Source organism: Manis pentadactyla, chromosome 16 (assembly GCF_030020395.1).
Source record: "Manis pentadactyla isolate mManPen7 chromosome 16, mManPen7.hap1, whole genome shotgun sequence".
In the NCBI taxonomy this organism is placed as follows: Eukaryota; Metazoa; Chordata; class Mammalia; order Pholidota; family Manidae; genus Manis; species Manis pentadactyla.
In genome coordinates, this window is record NC_080034.1 from 6,128,040 (window position 1) to 6,146,658 (window position 18,619).

General features: G+C 48.7%; 1 protein-coding gene across 5 annotated transcripts in view; it reads left to right on the plus strand.

Annotated features, from left to right (window-relative positions):
• Positions 1-18,619, plus strand: part of FILIP1 (filamin A interacting protein 1) — a 156,018-nt gene that overhangs the window by 129,977 nt on the left and 7,422 nt on the right. For 2 of the 5 annotated variants that reach the window (XM_057494328.1, XM_057494329.1), the window contains exons 5-6: positions 1,130-3,890; positions 6,629-9,786. In XM_057494328.1, coding sequence (XP_057350311.1) covers positions 1,130-3,890; positions 6,629-6,832 — 2,965 coding nt within the window. In that variant the 3' untranslated portion in view covers positions 6,833-9,786. Of the gene's footprint in view, positions 1-1,129; positions 3,891-6,628; positions 9,787-18,619 lie in introns of those variants that run through there. The other 3 variants (XM_036916181.2, XM_057494330.1, XM_057494327.1) reach the window with 3 other exon arrangements.

Consider the following 18,619-nt stretch of genomic DNA (forward strand, 5'->3'; position numbering starts at 1 on the left):
CTGTAGTAATTATCTAACACTGAATTTGATTATAAAAAGCTTCTATGTGTATGTCTAGTCATTTCTCGCACAATACAATGTGAGACTATTGACTTCTGTTGACTTGGTGAGCAGCTAATCTAGCATAACTATGAAATAAATCATTCAGAATAAATAAGGTGCAAAATTTATTGAAAGAGTAAAATGTATTTAAGTACATGTTAGTGGTTCTTTATAACTCACTTCTCTTATAAACATGCATTCTTACACGACATATGGTGAATATGATCATTTTAACTGTTTTTATGAGAACTGAAAATAACTTCAAAATCGGTGCAAGTTAATATGACCAACACAAGAGTGGTGAATAGTTACTCTGGCATATTTATATTCCTAGTTTTCAAAGCTATGTGTAAACACCACGGAGAAAATGCAATTCATGCACATGAGACATAATGACTTTTGTCCTGAGAGAGAAGGGCAGTGGCTGGACGGGACATGATGCAATTTCCTCCCTACTGCATTCTCCATTTAGAAAAATGCTTAAATCAGAAAACTGAGACAAAATCCTGTGCCCACGCTGGTGTTGACCAGAGTCAGATTGTGCAGATCCGCTTTCCCTCAGAAAGCTCGCCTCGCCCACCCCTCTCTGGTGATAATTGCCCACAGAATAAGGAAGCCCTGAAGGTCCTTCTTTTCCTGGTTCTCCCCTCACGTCAAGTAAATTTCTCTTCTGAGGCCATATGATACAGAAGCAAGCAGCAAGGATTCTGGAGCGCTGCTGCAGGCCTTTGAAGCCCTGCACGGCCACTTGCCGGCTGTGACCTGTGGCAGAGGCTGTGTCTCATTTTCCCAGTGGAGATGAGAGTAGCAGGTGCATTTCTCACAGGACTGCCAATGAGGATGACACAAATACTAGTGCCTAGAGTCCAGGGAACACTATATAAATTGTCATTCCTGTACAACCTGAATTTTACTCAGTGGCTATGTTATCCTACATTATATATTTTATATTCAGTCTCTAGGGATACATATTTGGTGGTTTGTCTTTTGCTATTTATAATAATAAATATAGTACATATAACATGTAAGGCATACTATATACGATATCATAATAAAGCATAATATTTGAATACATTTTGTTTTCCAGGTTGAAAAAGCTCCTGGAACAAGAAAAGGCTTACCAAGCCCGGAAGGAAAAGGAAAACGCCAAGAGGCTCAATAAACTACGAGATGAGCTTGTGAAGCTCAAGTCCTTCGCACTGATGCTGGTGGATGAAAGGCAAATGCATATTGAGCAACTTGGCCTGCAGAGCCAGAAAGTTCAGGATCTCACTCAGAAACTGAGGGAAGAGGAAGAGAAGCTCAAAGCCATTACTTCCAAGTCCAAAGAAGACAGGCAGAAACTGCTCACGTTGGAAGCGGATTTTGAACAAAAGGCTTTGAGGTTTTCCCAAGAGCATGAAGAGATGAACGTGAAGCTGGCTACTCAGGAGACTCACAACAGGCAGCTTAGACTCAAGCTGGTCGGCTTGTCCCAAAGAATCGAGGAGCTGGAAGAGACCAACCAACATCTTCAAAAGGCAGAGGAAGAACTGCAGGAACTCAGAGAGAAGATTGCCAGGGGGGAATGTGGCGGCTCCAGCCTCAGGGCGGAGGTGGAAAACCTCCGGAAGCGCGTGCTCGAGATGGAGGGTAAGGACGAGGAGATCACTAAGACTGAGGCCCAGTGCCGGGAGCTGAGGAAGAAGCTGCAGGAGGAGGAGCACCACAGCCGGGAGCTCCAGCTCGAGGTCGAGAAGTTGCAGAAGAGGATGTCCGAGCTGGAGAAACTGGAGGAGGCATTTAGCAGGAGCAAAGCCGAGTGCAGCCAGCTGCACCTCAACCTGGAGAAAGAAAAGAACTCGGGCCAAGGCCTGCTGAACGAGCTGGAGGCGGTCAAGAGCCGCGTCAAGGAACTGGAGTGCTCTGAAAGCAGGTTGGAAAAGGCTGAACTCAGCCTAAAAGACGACCTGACAAAGCTGAAGTCGTTTACTATGATGCTGGCGGATGAAAGGAAAAACATGATGGAGAAGATAAAGCAAGAAGAGAGGAAAGTGGACGGGCTCAATAAAAACTTTAAGGTGGAACAAGGAAAGGTCACGGATGTGACCGAGAAACTGATCGAAGAAAGCAAGAAGCTTTTAAAGCTGAAATCTGAAATGGAGGAGAAGGTGTACAATCTGGCGAAAGAGCGAGATGAATTAATAGGCAAACTGAAGAGTGAGGAAGAGAAATCCTTGGGATTGAGCTGCAGCGTCGACCTGCTGACGAAGAGGCTGGACGGGGCAGGGGGAGAAGGCGGGGAGACCACAAGGGGGGCGCCCCGAGCGGGACCGGAGCCCGCCGGCCCGGAAGACAACAGGGTTCGGGACCTGACGCTGGAGGTCGAGAGGTTGAGGCAGCGCCTCCAGCAGCTGGAGGTGGTGGAAGGCGACCTGATGAAGTCGGAGGATGAGTACGACCGGCTGCAGCAGAGATTCAGGACGGAGCAGGACAAGGCCAACTCCCTCTCCCAGCAGCTGGAGGAGGTGAGGCGCCAGATGGCCAAGGGCAGGGCCGTGGAGCGCGGGGAGGCCGCGGGCCAGGAGGCCGAGCTGAGGCACAGGTTCCGGCTGGAGGAGGCCAGAAGTCGGGACCTGGATGCCGAGGTGCAGGCCCTCAAGGAGAAGGTCCACGAACTGATGGGCAAGGAGGACCAGCTCTCCCAGCTGCAGGTGGACCACTCGGTCCTCCAGCAGCGGTTCCTGGAGGAAGAGAGCAAGAACAGAAGCCTGGGGCAGGAGGTCGTGACCCTGAGCAAGGAGCTGGAGCTGTCCAGGCGCTACGGTCGCGCGCTCAGGCCTAGCGTGGGCGGGCGGCGGCCGCTGGGCGTCCCGGTGGCATCCACGGGGGTGCAGACCGACGCCGCGGGCGCCGGGGCGGCGGACGAGGACACGGCCGCCGTGTTCATCCGCAAGTCCTTCCAGGAGGAGAACCACATCATGAGCCACCTCCGCCAGGTGGGGCTGAGGACACCCCCGGAGCGGGCCCCCGTGCTGGACAGGTACCCGCCGGCCGCCGGCGAGCTCACGCCGAGGCGGTCCTGGGCCCCGTGGACGAGGAGGCGGGAGCCCGCTCCGGAGAAGGGGGGCCCCGGGGGGCGGCCGGCAGCCCCCAGGCAGGGCCAGCCGCTGCACATCCGTGTCACGCCCGACCGCGGGAGCAGCACGGCCACCCTGGAGATCACCAGCCCGTCCCCCGAGGACTTCTTCTCCAGCACCACCGTCATCCCCACCCTGGGGGGCCAGAAGCCCAGGATAACCATTATTCCGTCCCCGAATGCCATGTCCCGAAGACCGAAGGGTGGAGAGGCGCCTCTGGGCACGGAACGGGCCGTGTCCCCCGTCACCATCACCACCTTCTCCAGGGAGAAGAGCCCCGAGGGCGGGAGGGGCGCTGACAGGCCCACGTCCCCCATCCAGGTGACCGTGGCCACGTCCGCAGCGCCAGCGGAGACAGCGGCGCCTCCTGAGGCCCCGGAGGCGCCCGCGGGCCGCACAGTCCTCAGAGTCACCCCGGAGAAGCAGGCCGCCCCGACCCGCACACGACAGTACAATGCCAACGCCAACATCATAACCACGGAGGACAATAAAATCCACATCCACTTAGGTTCTCAGTTCAAGCGGTCGCCTGCGACTTCAGCCGAGGGAGCGAGTCCCGTCATCACCGTCCGGCCCGTCACGGTGACAGCCGAGAGGGAGGCCCCCACTGGCACCGTCCTCCGCGCCCCCAGGAACCACCTGTCGCCGCGACCTGGCGGAAGCAAAGTGACCAGCACCATCACCATCACGCCAGTCACGGCCTCCCCCACCCGAGGCGCGCAGACTGCGGTGAGTGCGGAGGCCGCAGGGCAGCTGCAGGCATGGTAGGGAGTCAGGTTCCCCTGCCCCACGCGAAACAAAGCCACATGCTCCCCTCCACCCCGACCCACCAGCTGCACCAAGAAAGAGAAAGAAAAGGTGGCCTGGTCCTTGAATACACTGTGCTAATTTTGAGGGAAAATTTCTTTCTTGGGTGTAAATTATGGAGACTCCCGCCCCCAAATACTTGCAATCATGGCCCCTTTGTAATGCAGCGTAGAGCAATAGTAAGGTTTAAAATTTGATTTCTGTGTTCAAAATACTTTAAAAAATGGAGGCTGAGGAAAATGATGCAAGAGGAATTAGAACCATTGCTGGCTTACATTTCTATAACCCGATACATGTGATAGGCGACCATACATGGCCTAGTCATACTTTGTTTCAAAAATAAGGTTACACCATTTGAATACCAAAACCTTTTTTAACAGCAAAATACAAGTGAGTTTATATGTCTAAGCACTGTATTTTTTTAGTAGTATCTTATACAGAACAGGTGCTTGGTTACTATTCAATAACCAACAGGAAGGCAAAATAAATGATTATAAAAAAGCGTGTCCAAAGTATAAAAACCAGAGCTTAAAAGTGAACTCCGTTTTTCAGAATACCTCCAGTGAGTGCCTTTGTTCACTTGGGACAAACTGGTGAATGAAATTACAGAAGAGCATGGACTCTTTAGGTATAATTTAAACTAATAGGCCAAGAATTGTGATTCCTAGACTCTGAACAAATTCTACAACATATATTGGAAATTCCTAAAGACAGGAAGCTTCTCGTTTAAGCCTCGTATCTTATTTAAGTTATTTTCCCATGTCTGCAATGTAATTTACTTGAACTCTCTGTGCACCAGCATAGACTCCAGACAGACTTCCCAATGTGAGTCACTCACAGCTTTGCCATTAAGCTTCTCGCCATCGCTCCATGGGCGCCGAATGGCATTCGGAGTGGCTCACCATCTTCATATGGTTCGCTATTGCTTTCCAGGTGGCACAGAGCATAGCTTGGTTTTATACAGGGTTGTTTATCTCTGACGATCTTTATGAAAAGATGTAGACGTGTAAATTGTAACTTAGAGCAGATTTGCTGCTAGGACATCTTATTCCCATTTTAAGGGTGAGATTGAATAGTCTTACTTTCTATGTAACATTTTTGACTACTGATTAAACCCCCCACACAAATGGGATTTCAAAACCACTAAGATCTCCAAGGCCTGAGTGATGGCCCACGTACTTCAGGCACGTGAGCTCCTCTAAAATCAAGGACAAGAAGAAGTTTGGGACACCCCTCTTCAAAGTTGACTGGTGAGTTCGGTTCACATTGATTCATTCAATGTGAATTGATTGATTCAATTTGCATTGATTCATTCAAAGCTTTCTGAGCATTAGCTGCCCTTAAGCACTGGGTGAGGTGCTGACTGCAGAGAGGACCTTTAGAAGGTCTTGGCTTAGTGGGAGAGGCAGGATTGGCGCCTACCTGGTGGTTCTATGGTAGATGTATGTACAGAAGAACCAGCAGAGGAGGCTCCACAGAGGAGAGGGTTTTCACACATACCGAGAGATTTCCAACAAGGAGAGGGAGGTATGCAGAGAGGACGGTGTGCAGAGGTGTGGTGACGTGGAGGGAGCCTGGCGCGGTTTGGGGAATGACAGCATGGAGGTAAAATCCAGGAGCAGGAAACAGAAAGGCAACTTAGTGTCAGGTAACTGGAGAGAGAGGTGTGTGCTATTATGAAGCTGACACTTAATCTCACAGAGCAGACAAAGGGACCCACTGAGAGTGTCATGATGGCCTCAAAACTACATTATTTATGTCTTAGAAAGATGTGTCTATAAACCAGTTTAAAGGATAAATTGTAGGGGACAGAGGCTGGGGACAGTGACATGGTGGCAGTTCTCTAGGCTTGAGATGGTGCAGGCTTGAACAAAGGCAGTGAAAATGAGGACGGAGACACTGAAGATTTCGTGATACTGAGTACAGAGGGTGACTCAGGTTTCTGGGCTGGCTCTCTGGGTGGATGGGATGAGAAACGTAGGGGACTGTTTGGGGGACGATCTAAGTAATGTCCGGGGCATTTATATTTGAGATGCCTGGGGGAGGCGGAAATGTCTAGCAGTAGTTGTAGGTACAGAGCTGTATTTCAGGAGGGCCTTGAAGGCTGGAGACTCAGGGACACAGGGGTGATGTCCCAGGGGACTCTCGGGGTTCATGTGGGACACGAAGAGGGCTGGGAAGGGAACACGGTGACACCCCCATGTAGGAGGCAGGCAAGCTAGGACAAAGAGCCAGCAGGAGACTGAAAGGCGGGTAGGGGGTGAAGAGGTGAGGCTCAAGGAAGATACCCGAGAGAAGGGGGGGCGGCCAGCAGCGACAGTGTCCCGTCCTTGGGAGGTGAGAGGAAGCCGCTCCATGTGAGGAGGTGGAGATGGTCTGGGGCACGGGGGCGGGCAAGCTGCCGGAGCTCACGCGTGCAGGGGTGGAGGTAGGCCTCAGGGAGGGCAGGGAGGGCGGCCGGGAGGGGGCCTGAGGAAAGAAGCCTGGCATAGATGTTTGAGGGGAGGGACGAGGGTGACAGTGGCCTGGCCGTGGACTCCCAGCGGGCAGCGTGACTTCAGCGGGGCCCCGGGTCGCCTGAGGGCCCACTGTGCGCAGGTCCGGGCCTCTCCAGGTGGCAGCTCACCCGCCTCCTCGTGTCTCTCTGTTCTCTCCCACAGTCAGGACAAGACGGGGCGTCCCAGCGGCCTGCACCCACCCGCATCCCCATGTCAAAAGGTATGAAAGCAGGAAAGCCAGTAGTGGCCCCGGGAGCAGGAAACCTGGCCAAACCCGAGCCTCGAGCTGAGACTCAGTCTGTGAAAATAGAGCTGAAGAAGCCCGCAGCCGGCAGCAAGGCCTCTCCCGGAGGGGGGACGGGCTGAGGGATGCCGAGGGGTACGTCCGCGGGCCCGCACCTCCCCGGCCCTGCGGGCCGCCCGCTGCTCGCCCTGCCTGCGCTACCCGCCCCCGGAATGGCCTCTGGGTAACCACCTAACAGTCACGCGTCTTCCCTGTGCCCCGAGTGTGGGCGGGTGTGCAACTAACCTGCCGACCCTGCTGGGCGCTGCGAGGATGCGGGGCCTGCGGGGCCTGGTCTGTGGCCCCAGCTTTGCACCCGCGAGGCGGATGCATCTGTTAACCCACCTGAGCCTCTGAGGGGTAGATCTGGGGAGGAATCACATCCTCTCCAAAGCCAGCACCAGTAATTCTAATTGCAATTCAAATTCAGCAGGCCCTGTTCCCCAGTAATTGATTTTTCAAAAATTCTATTAGGAAATAGGAAATAGTGAACAGTTGTCATTTGCCTCTATCAAATCAATCCCGAATTTGCTTCATATGCTGGAAAAAACATCTAGTTATCACGGGGCCTGGACTGCTATCTAAAATATTCAAAAACAAAAGCCTCAGATGATTTCAGGAAACAATCTGAATGTGAAATAAAATGGAAATGAAATACGGAACCCTGTAAACAGACTTTTACTTGCTTGTGTCTGTGTGACGTAGAGGTCTCGGCCATCTCCACAAGAGTCCCAAAATTTCGTAGACAATGATTTTAGAGCCACGAATGTCAGACTCGTGCTCTATTCAAGTGTGCAATTGGTTTAAAGTGCGGAGCAGTTTGAATAGAGCTGCCAAATGGCCTGTTAGAGCTCAACAGAGGTTGTAACAGATAGAAAATAGTCAAAAGTAAATTCTGATACATGAATTCCAAGGAAAAAAATGACATCAAATGTAGCTAAATTGAATTCAAATATTTTCCTCAGTTAAGTGTGGACCTTACTTGAAAATAGAGAACCAGTTTGTGATTGTGTGTGTATGTGTGTGGCATGGAGAAATGGATTAATATTCCTGTGTGTTTTACTTGTGTTTGTATCACTTTCACTAATTCTAAGCATGTTTTAATAAGCATGAAACAGTACGTGAGTGCAAAGTGCAAAGTGCCATGTGAGAGGACTGACCACGTGAAGGTGGGCTTCATGCTGTGTGATTAAATAACCGGAAGTGAGCGCAAGGCTAATGACCCGCAGTGCAGCACCTGAGGTCCCGTGTAGGCAGCACTTTTGTGGACGTTTTTGGGCCAACTGGGTGAATGTTACAAAATACAATAGCTGTGAAGGTTGTTTTTCCACTTCTGAATTGTGAGGGTTTGAAAATTATTCGATTTCATAGCCCTTGTTCTTGATTTTTGGAAAAAGGTACATTCAAAAGCAAAAAGATGTATATGATTAGTTTTGAACCACATCGTCATACTTCCTGATAAAGAGGCTCCCCTCTGGGTTCTTTGCATTTCCCTTCCCTGTAGAGCTTGGGCTTGAACTGTATGTGATGGTGGTAGAGGCCTCAGTGTTCACATTCCCTTTAATCGGAGCTCTGGCCCAGGGCTCGGCAGTTCTCAGCATATATATGAAAAGTGTCAAGCAACTGGCGGACATGCCACAGTAATGGGATTCCAAGCTAGAGGGAAGGACAGACCAAGAAAAAAATTTATGAAACATGATTCTGAACACATTTAAACAGGAGATCTTGCCATTTCAAATACGGACTGGTGTTTTTTTAAAGGGACATTCCCCTTTTGTAAAGCGGACATCCATCCCTTCACAGACAAGAGGATTGGCTGTTTTCTGAATGTCTGCCTGGCATTTAGGGTATTTTGTGCTGCTGGACCTTAACATACCGCAGCCGAGCCGACCACAGCGTCAGGGGGCTTCTGTCAGCGTCTTACTGTGGCTGCTGCTTTTGCTTTTATGTGCCCACCCCCCATGCCCCACATCGTGTTCAGGCCGCCTCCACCTGGAAGCCCACCCACCGCGGGAAGGGTGCGGGGACAGGATGCTCACACGTCCGGATCTTGGAATAGAGCCACCTACAAAATACAGCTGCTAAAAAAACTTGGCATAACAACACATACTTGCTTTCTCAAAATGATAAAGAGCAACCCCTCACAGCACTTTTTCCTTTGTAATGTTAGAACCAACACTACATTTATTGGCAAGCTTTGTTTTAAATGACATACTAGAGATGAAATCCACAAGTGAGAGAAGGTAGAGATTAAAGGCACTCTGACCGCAGCTCCCATTTTCAGGCATAATGTTTTTAAGGTGCAGTTTCATGTGCTTTTATAAGAGCAATGGGATTAAGAAGTCGGTGTCCTTTCCCTTTCCTGGGACATCGGTTCGCGTGGTCAGGGGTCCCGCCAGGCCTGCTGTGCAGCTGCTGCTCAGCACTCCCAGGAAGGGGTACCATCTCCACAGACTTCAGGGTGACGGCTGCCCTGGGGACGCTAGGGCACAGTCTGTGTGCAGAGGAGGTCCTGGTGTTCCTGTCCTGAGAGTAATTGTCATGCGTTGACTGTTTCAGCCCCCTGTGATGGTGCCCAGTTACTGGGCATGTGCCGGGATCATTCCTGCGAGTGCCACAGTCCTAAGGGTAATTGTCCTTTGTTGGCAATGACATTCCTGTCTGGGTCACCTGGTTAAACAGTCACTCTGTTTCTACTGGCATCATTATTATCTTCTCAGTGATGAGAAGTTGATGGGCAGAGATTTAAATGTATCCTTAGGGTTAGTGTGTGGCCAGATCTCTCACTGGAATGTCTTCTGAAAGAAGTGAAGAAATAGCTTTGATGTGCAGTGTGGGAAGAGTATAATTTCAGGGAGATGGAAATATGTCTAAAAATGTAAGACATACAAAGAAAGGTTTGGATTTCTCGTTCTCTCATGGATTCAGAATACTGGGGAAAGAGTGGGGCTCCCCTGATGGGGAAAGCCCCAGGGACATTAGGCCAGAAGAGCGCCCTCAGGTGGGAGGCCAGGGGGCAGAGACGGGAGGTAACGGGATGGGCACAGAGAGGGGCTCCCAGTGCGCGGGACCACGGCTCCTCGGAGCTCAGGGTTGCCCCCACCTCCTCGCGCCGCTCGCCTCCTCCTCCTCCGGCGGCAGCCCCTCCTGCCACCTGCCCCGCGCTCGGGTCTGGGTGCGCTCGGGCCCTCTCTGTCCCCCGCCCGCCCCGTCGGCTGCCGCAGAGCCCTCGCCCTCCTCGGCCTCCCGCTCACCCCGCCCCTTTGGCCTCTGCTCCTTGTCATTTTCAGTAACGTGACTCCTGTGCGGAGCTGACACACAGGCAGGCGGCAGAAGGTGGGAACAGCTGCCCCTCCCTTGCCTCCTGGTCCTGCGGCTTTGCTCCCTGGGGAAAGTCTGTCCTGACTCTCAGCTGTTTCCTCGTGCCCCGTCGCCCTGTTTCTGAGTCCTTGTCCTCTGCCTCTTTGTTCATTGATTTTAGACACTGTCTTTTGTCTTCCCATTACTGTTCGGATGGTTGAGGATCAGCCCCTCATCCTCCCAATATGATCACAACAAACTTTTGAATACATCTGCCACCAGCATTTATGTTTCTGTATTGACACAGTCACCCTGTAAACGCACGCGTTGCTCCTGCTGAGCCAGGCAGTGCCCTACGCGATGTTCCCTTCCTCTCGCCACTGTTCTTCCTTCAAAGGGATACTGCTTTCATTTTTCATCTACTTGGTTTCCTATGAATCTATTTTTCATTTTTCCCAAATGGTCCCAGATATCTGCCGAACACCGCTCGGTGACGTCCCCAAACACGGACACGCGTCAGTCTCCCTGGAGGCTCTCCTGGGTCCACCTCTCCTGGGTCCGCCTCTCGGTCACCCCGTCCGCCCTCAACGTCCCTCCCCGGTCCGCGCCGGCCCCCGGGGTCCTCGGCCCGCCTGCCTGTCGCCCGTCCCCTCGGCCGGCCCCCGGTCGGCTGCCTGGGAGGCACGTGGTTCCCCGAGCTGCGTCGGCCTCCCCGCGGCCCTGCCTTCGGTCCCCCGCCCGCCCCCGCGCGCAGGCCCGGCGCTCTGAAATCGGGGCTTGCTTCTGTTTCCTCCGGAAAGGGCACCTCGGGTCCCTGGCGAGGGGGCGGCGGCGTGAGGTCCCTCTGCTCCCTCGGCGACCGGGCGTCCGGGCGCCCTGCCCGCCCTGCGGCGTCGCTGCCGCTGCTGCCCCGTCGCCCTCTCTGGCTCCTTTGTCATGCGCGCGTCCCGAGGGCCGTCGTTCCTCCCGTGTCCACACGGCGCACCCGCCCCGGTAGCCTCCCGGGCCTCCCCCCGCGGCCTCGGAGACCCCCTGGACGGACGGGCCTTTCTCAGCGGCCCCTCGTCTCCCCTCCGAGTCCGCCTTCTCCTCCCCGGACCCCCCAGTCGGGCGCCCTCCAGCTCCCCTTCCCCCTCGGCCCCCCAGTCCGCCCTCCGGGGTCCCTCGCGTTCCGACCCCCTCGCAGCTCCGGCCGCTGAGCGCACCCCGCCGTCGCGCCAGCTGCTGCCCTACTTCCCATCTGCCTCTCGCTCTGGCATTCTCCTGCCTGGCCTCCCAATCTGCAGCCTCAAAACATTCTCATTCCTTTTCATTTCGTTTTCCAAAGTGCACACTGATCATGTCGCTCCTTTATCTGAAAACCCTCCCAGTGCTCGTCATTCCTACGAGAGACGCCGACCCCTTGGTGTGGCACTCGGGCCCCCGTGACCTGCCCTCCATGCCGCCGCCCCTCTGGGCATCTCTTCCTTCCCCGTTGCCCGCTCCTGCCGCCCGGCACCGTGCACAGCAGGCCGGGCCTCCCTTCCTCGGCTTGCTGGCCTGTTCCTTCTCCCTGGGTTGCTGTTTTTCCTGCTTCTCCTTCCGGTGGTTGTGTCCTTCTCTGTTCAAAATCTTTTAAAAACGCTGACTCCACTAGGAAGACAAACCATTATTTCACAATCAAATCAGGTTTAAAGCCTGCCCATTGCTGTCAAAAACTTGGCGCTTACTGTCGAGAAAGAAAACCAGCAGTTGAAGGATGGCTGGGCCCTGGAGAAGAAAGAGGTGTTCTTGCTCCTTCCCTTCATGTGCAATGCAAAGCTGCAGGAATGACGCGGAGGGCACGGGCAAGCCGTGGGTGAGGACCCGGGGGCAACGAGGCAGTAGGAGTAGAGGAAATCAGGCACTGTCCTTCTGGGTGCTGTAATACTTCTATTTCCTAACTTCTAGTACCATGGCAGGGAACGGGTGCCAAACAACCAAGAGTCGTGGACCGGGGCATTGCTGCACCCAAAGACATCACACGGTGGAGAACCGAGGGAGCCTGACTTGCCTGTGAAGGAGAGACATACTTGAATGAGTCACCAGTGGCTCTTCCCTCACCCTGAGTCCCCCCAAGAGGAGCATGAAAGACCCTGAAGGAGGAGAATGTTTCAGGGGTTTGTCCTGCCCACAGGTTCGGGGAGGTCCTCCATGTTAGGCCAGAGAGGCTCTCTTCTTAAAAGACCAAAACAACAGCTACAAGCAGGATTTAGGTTTAGGGTCGATACACAGATGAACATCCGGAGAGGGTGAACCGCTGAACAGTGGACCAGGAGACAGCTCCAGAAAAACCAGGCCAGGCCCCAGAGTCCGCCCCAGGTCGCCCGACCGTGCGACCGGGCACGTGCCCTTGCAGCTGATGTTGAAGCATTTAGCTGCAGCGTTTTATGATTCCGGCATTCCTCCTCATGGTCATAATATGATAGGCTTCTCTGCTGTTTAGCAAGCAACTTAAAAGATGCTGCCCTAGCGCTTCTCCTAAGAATGAATGAATAATTGCTCACCTGGGAGAAGCCGTTTAGGCCTCTCTACTGTGCTAAGGTTACGTACATATGATGACAAAGAGTTGCAAAGTCAGGGACTGGTTATGGCTGAAACAGACTAGAGGCCAAGAGGATAACTGTCTCTGGTACTAAAGATGAAAACAAAACCAAATAAGAAAAATCCCAGGGCTTAGAGATGTCCAAGCATCCTATTAATGATGAAGCCAGGTCTTCTTTTCTCCCCATACTTTATTCATGATTTCATGTGATGATACAGCTTCAACTGAGCAAAGTGTATATTCATACATAGACTAAAACACCCACACTTGTGGGGCCAAAATAACATTGCCAGTGGACTTTGAGATACTGAGATGTCTACATAGAAATTACATGTGTCAAAGTTCTCACAACAGCCCTTTGATGACTGCTGTTTTCCCCACCTAAAAAGTACAGGATCCTTCTCCGTTTTCATCCTGTGACCAGCCAAAGACTCAGATCAATTTAGGCATTTAGCACCTGTGTCCAAAAGGGTAGAACCTGAGCATGCTTTTTCCCACCATTTAGTTTTTATTTAAGGTTGTTGTGGTGTGTGTGTTTGTTGAAGTGTAGTTAACATACAGTGTTACATTAGTTTTAGGTGAACAACATAGTGATTCGACATTTTAGTTTTTATTTATAACTAATGTTGTATGTGGGAGAACAAGTCCCAGTTTGCTTGTATCTGGGAAACAGTAATCTACGTGAGAGATAAGGATTAGCTTGCCTGAAGAAGTTTCTGGTCATAACTGATTCTTTGTAACCCCTGCAGCCTGGCAAGGGAAGGGGTGATATGGGCTGACGAAAGAGGGAGAAAAGTTTTGGAAGGAAGCAAATAAACTTTGAGATGGTTGAGAAACTCCAAGAGAGTTTATATCTCATCTGGTTCAAAAGTTTCCTGAGGCACATGACAGCCCTGATTAGCGGAAGTATTTTTAATTAGCTGAGCTGAATCCAACAGGAACACAAGTCCAAGACAACAGAGCCAGTTTATTGGTCTTCATATTTAAAACAGATGCTTTATCAGAACTCTGATTAATTTCTGCATATGATAACAGGGCTGAATGCTGAAGCAATTTATTAAAATGAGAACCTTAAGAGTCAATAATATCTAGGCAGTCCGGCTTCTAAAAGGTATAGAGAACGTGGGACATTGTGCGGGTTGATAAATCACCCTGCAGGCGGCACGTTCAAAGCCGGGGTTTGGTAGTTGTAGAGTAAGAGCACAGAGCCCAGAGCCAGCTCCGTGCCCTCCAGCCGGGCCCCCGGGGAGCCATGGAGCATGGGAAGTGGACCGTAAGCTAGCACACGGATGCAAACTCCAAGAGGAAATGCCTTCCCTAGGGATCTGGTGTGCAGTTTCCTTTGGATGAAGCAGCCCTGTTTTGCTGGTGCACAGCCCTGCTCGAGACTGAACTGCTGCTGTTTCCTCTTTGGCGTGTGAACTGAGAGGCTACCATGATCTTGGCTCGTTCACTAGGAGCATAAACATATGCGCCGCCTGGAAGGCAGGCGCTGACTTCCCAGGAAGTACGTCTTTCCTACTCAGCAGCCAGAGCTCCAATTTGCTGCCATGTTGCCCCATTCTAGTGCTCAACAGTTAGGCTCCCTTAGATTTCTCCCCCAGTCCCGCCTTGGGTGGTACAACCTTGGATCTCAAGTCACCTGGCTGGTCAGTAATTTTGAATGACCCCCAAGGAGACTAAAGACTTAGGAAGGTCAGAGTCAAGTGTGATCCGCAGCTGGTCGTAGCGCAGGTTCCTTTCCTCAGACATTATCCAAGAGGAGGCACAATGAGAGAATGAATGTATAAGCCACATCATTTCACAGTATCACTAAATCACACACAATGTTATTAACAAATAGTGCATTTAATTTGTTATCTGAAGTTCCTTAAGGAAAGAAACATCCAGGTCACTGTGCAGAGAGACAAATAGAGGAAAATGTGTGTAAGTGCTTTAGGTAAACTGTTAATGTCAAAGATATATAAAAAGGACACTGTCCCCATGCATATATGTTAAGATTTAGGGTTTTTTTCTTCTTCCAATTAGAAGAAAGGGGCTTAAGTTGCTAAATGTCTGCACATCAGAGGCCCCCAAATTTAAGTGCTGTGCTATCTTGAGTAAGATGATGATCTAGGTGGTAATTAACTACAGCCCTTGGTCTCAATCTGTCTATTATGTACTCTATAAACTATTAATGTGTCAGAAAAATGGTAAATGTAAAAAGAGAAAAGTTATACAGAATCATACATGGTTTTCCTCACGTCACTTTAGGAGCCCCAGATGATCTCTTTGGGTCTTACTCTCAGATGAAATGAATGCAGAGGAAGGGTTGGAATAAGATTTTCTCATTGACTTGGTAACTTCAATAAAATTTGTAATATTATTTTACTGTACTAAATTATTAAAAAAAAGAAACAGGAGGAGACTTGGGGATTCTGCCTTTTTTTTAAAACATAAATCACAGCATGAATCCCCAAAGCATTCTTGTGCTGGCAACTGTGGACTCTTGCTTGCAGCGTTTTGCTGTGTGATGAGTCACCTCAAAATTTAATGGCTTAAAACATTTGTTATTTTTTAGTTTTGTGTATTGGTTGGGTGACTGTAAGTCAGAAGATCTGGGAAAACAAAAAATAAGCAAACATAGATTTACCAAATATGTTTAATAATTTCAATCAATATCATATAGCTATCTCTAGGAAGCAGATGAAATATGTTTCTATCTACATAAAACAAAATAACTTGGGCTTAATTGTATTCTTTTAAATAAAGTTTAGGTACATATATATTTATACCATTTTTTATTATTTAGTAGGATTCAATGAAATAAACTCTGTTGTTCGATATTGTCAGATTTTTGAGACAGTCTTTTAAATAACATAATCTGGTCAGCATTAGTATATATATATCACACATGGATTTCCAGTTTGCTAATTTAAGTACAATACTAAAATGCAATGGTCCTATCAAAACATAGTTTCTTCTGTGTATGGACCCTTGTGCCATATGTTTGCTCATCAAATACTCTTCTGAAAAGCTATTGTTTATTATGGAGTCTACAAAATGCTAGGATTAAGAGAAGGCAGCTCTAGGAATTCAGGGGTTTGCATAGTCACAGTGAGAGAAGGGGTTAGAGTAACACAAAACATTAGCCCCCTAGGGACTTTGGAGATGATCTCTGATACCTTCATTTTGTAGTGAGGAACAAAGGCAGAATCGTTCTCAATTACATATATAATTACAGCAATTCTGGATTTTACTCTTTTAAATTTATGTTTTCTATTTTTTTGTTGTTTCAATACCTATCTTTTTAAAGTTAATTTTAGATATTGAGATTCATATAATAATGCACAACTCTTAGGATCCAGCTTGATGAATTTTGACATGTGTATACACTCATGTAATCACGGCGCAGGTCAAGAAATCAAACACTGTAAGGATAAGGATAACAAAACATTATGCATTTATGTTTCCTATATTTTTTTAATGGAGGAAAATGGGGAAGATATTTTAAATCTGTTAGGGAGATTTCAGGCCTATGTCTTTTCACTCTTTGAAGCCTACTACAGAAATTTTAAAAAAGAAAGTGTTGAGTGGGAAGCAGTATTTGAGTCTTAGTCTGATTTTAAAGTACATAATAGTTCAACTATGTTTTTAGCTTTTGCCTGAAGATTTTAATATAGTGAAAAAAAATGAGATAATGATTTTGAAGGGCGTTTGGTATAGTTAAAAATAGTATATTTCCTTAAAAACTTTACAAAACCTTCATAGTTAAAAATTGAGTATATAAAACATGTGTTTCATGTAACTTCCTTTTTATCTCAATTTGTGTCGAAAGGGTGAGGGAAGGAAGGTAACATTGCCACCTAGTGGTCATCAGGAAGTAAAGCTAATAAAACCAAATGACGCCAAGTTTTCTTTTTGAGATCATTCACTCCACCTGATTAGCGTAGACCTATAGGATCATGACATAATGTGCTTTATTTAAGGTTTACTTAGCTGTTAACGACCTAAATAAACATAAAACTTAGGTAGCAAGCATTTGAAATGGAAGTGGAAATAACAGGTGGAGATTTCCTCATGCTAGAGATACACCCTGGCATTTGCTTCTGCACGTCAAACATTACCTACCATATGTTAACAAGGAGATGACATTGGACCCTGTTATGTCTTCCCTCCACTCTTTTTTTTTGGTATCATTAATCTACAATTACATGAAGGACATTATGTTTACTAGGCTCCCCCCTTCACCAAGTCCCCCCCACATACCCCTTCACAGTCACTGTCCATCAGCGTAGTAAGATGCTGTAAAATCACTACTTGTCTTCTCTGTGTTGTACAGCCCTCCCCGTGCCCCCCCCCCACACACTATACATGCTAATCATGATGGCCCCTTTCTTTTTTCCCACCCTTATCCCTCCCTTCCCACCCACCCTCCCCAGTCCCTTTCCCTTTGGTAACTGTTAGTCCATTCTTGGGTTCTGTGAGTCTGCTACTGTTTAGTTCCTTCAGTTTTCCTTTGTTCTTATACTCCACATATGAATGAAATCATTTGGTATTTGTCTTTCTCCGCCTGGTTTATTTCACTGAGCATAACACCCTCTAGCTCCATCCAAGTTGTTGTGAATGGTAGGATCTGTTTTTTTCTTATGGCTGCATAATATTCCATTGTGTATATGTGCCACATCTTCTTTATCCATTCATCTACTGAGGGACATTTAGGTTGCTTCCAGATATTGGCTATTGTAAATAGTGCAGTGATAAACATAGGGGTGCATCTGTCTTTTTCAAACTGGAGTGCTGCATTCTTAGGGTAAATTCCTAGAAGTGGAATTCCTGGGTCAAATGGTATTTCTATTTTGAACATTTTGAGGAACCTCCATACTGCTTTCCACAATGGTTGAACTAATTTACATTCCCACCAGCAGTGTAGGAGGGTTCCCCTTTCTCCACAGCCTCGCCAACATTTGTTGTTGTTTGTCTTTTGGGTGGTAGTCATCCTTACTGGTGTGAGGTGTATCTCGTTGTGGTTTTGATTTGCATTTCTCTGATGACAAGTGATGTGGAGCATCTTTTCATGTGTCTGTTGGCCATCTGAATTTCTTCTTTAGAGAATTGTCTATTCAGCTCCTCTGTTCATTTTTTAACTGGATTATTTGCTTTTTGTTTGTTGACGTGTGTGAGCTCTTTATATATTTTGGATGTCAACCCTTTATCGGATCTGTCATTTATGAATATATTCTCCCATCTGTAGGGTACCTTTTGTTCTATTCATGGTGTCCTTGCTGTACAGAAGCTTTTCAGCTTGATATAGTCCCACTTGTTCATTTTTGCATTTGTTTCCCTTGCCCGGGGAGATATGTTCAAGAAGAGGTCACTCATGTTTATGTCTAAGAGATTTTTGCCTATGTTTTTTTCTAAGAGTTTTATGGTTTCATGACTTACATTCAAGTCTTTGATCCATTTCGAATTTACTTTTGTGTATGGGGTTAGACAGTGATCCAGTTTCATTCTCTTACATGTATCTGTCCAGTTTTGCCAGCACCATCTGTTGAAGAGACTGTCATTTCCCCATTGTATGTCCATGGCCCCTTTATCGAATATTAGTTGACCATATATGTTTGGGTTAATGTTTGGAGTCTCTATTCTGTTCCATTGGTCTGTGGCTCTGTTCTTGTGCCAGTACCAAGTTGTCTTGATTACTGTGGCTTTGTAGTAGAGCTTGAAGTTGGGGAGTGAGATCCCCCCCAACTTTATTCTTCCTTCTCAGGATTGCTTTAGCTATTCGGGCCCTCCACTCTTATAATCTCAGCAATGGCAGGACTCTCCTTCTGCACAGCAGTCTAGTTCTGTACATGGCCCAGTGATGGGCACCTGGTGAGCCTTGGTAAATAGTACTTGAGTGCTAGAATGGAAGAAATGATTCATGTGCATGCAGGCATTAAGGTTGAGCGGAATCTATTGGGTAAATATAAGTATCACACATCTCTAATGGGGCTGGTACTATTCTAATCAGTGTCTCCATCTA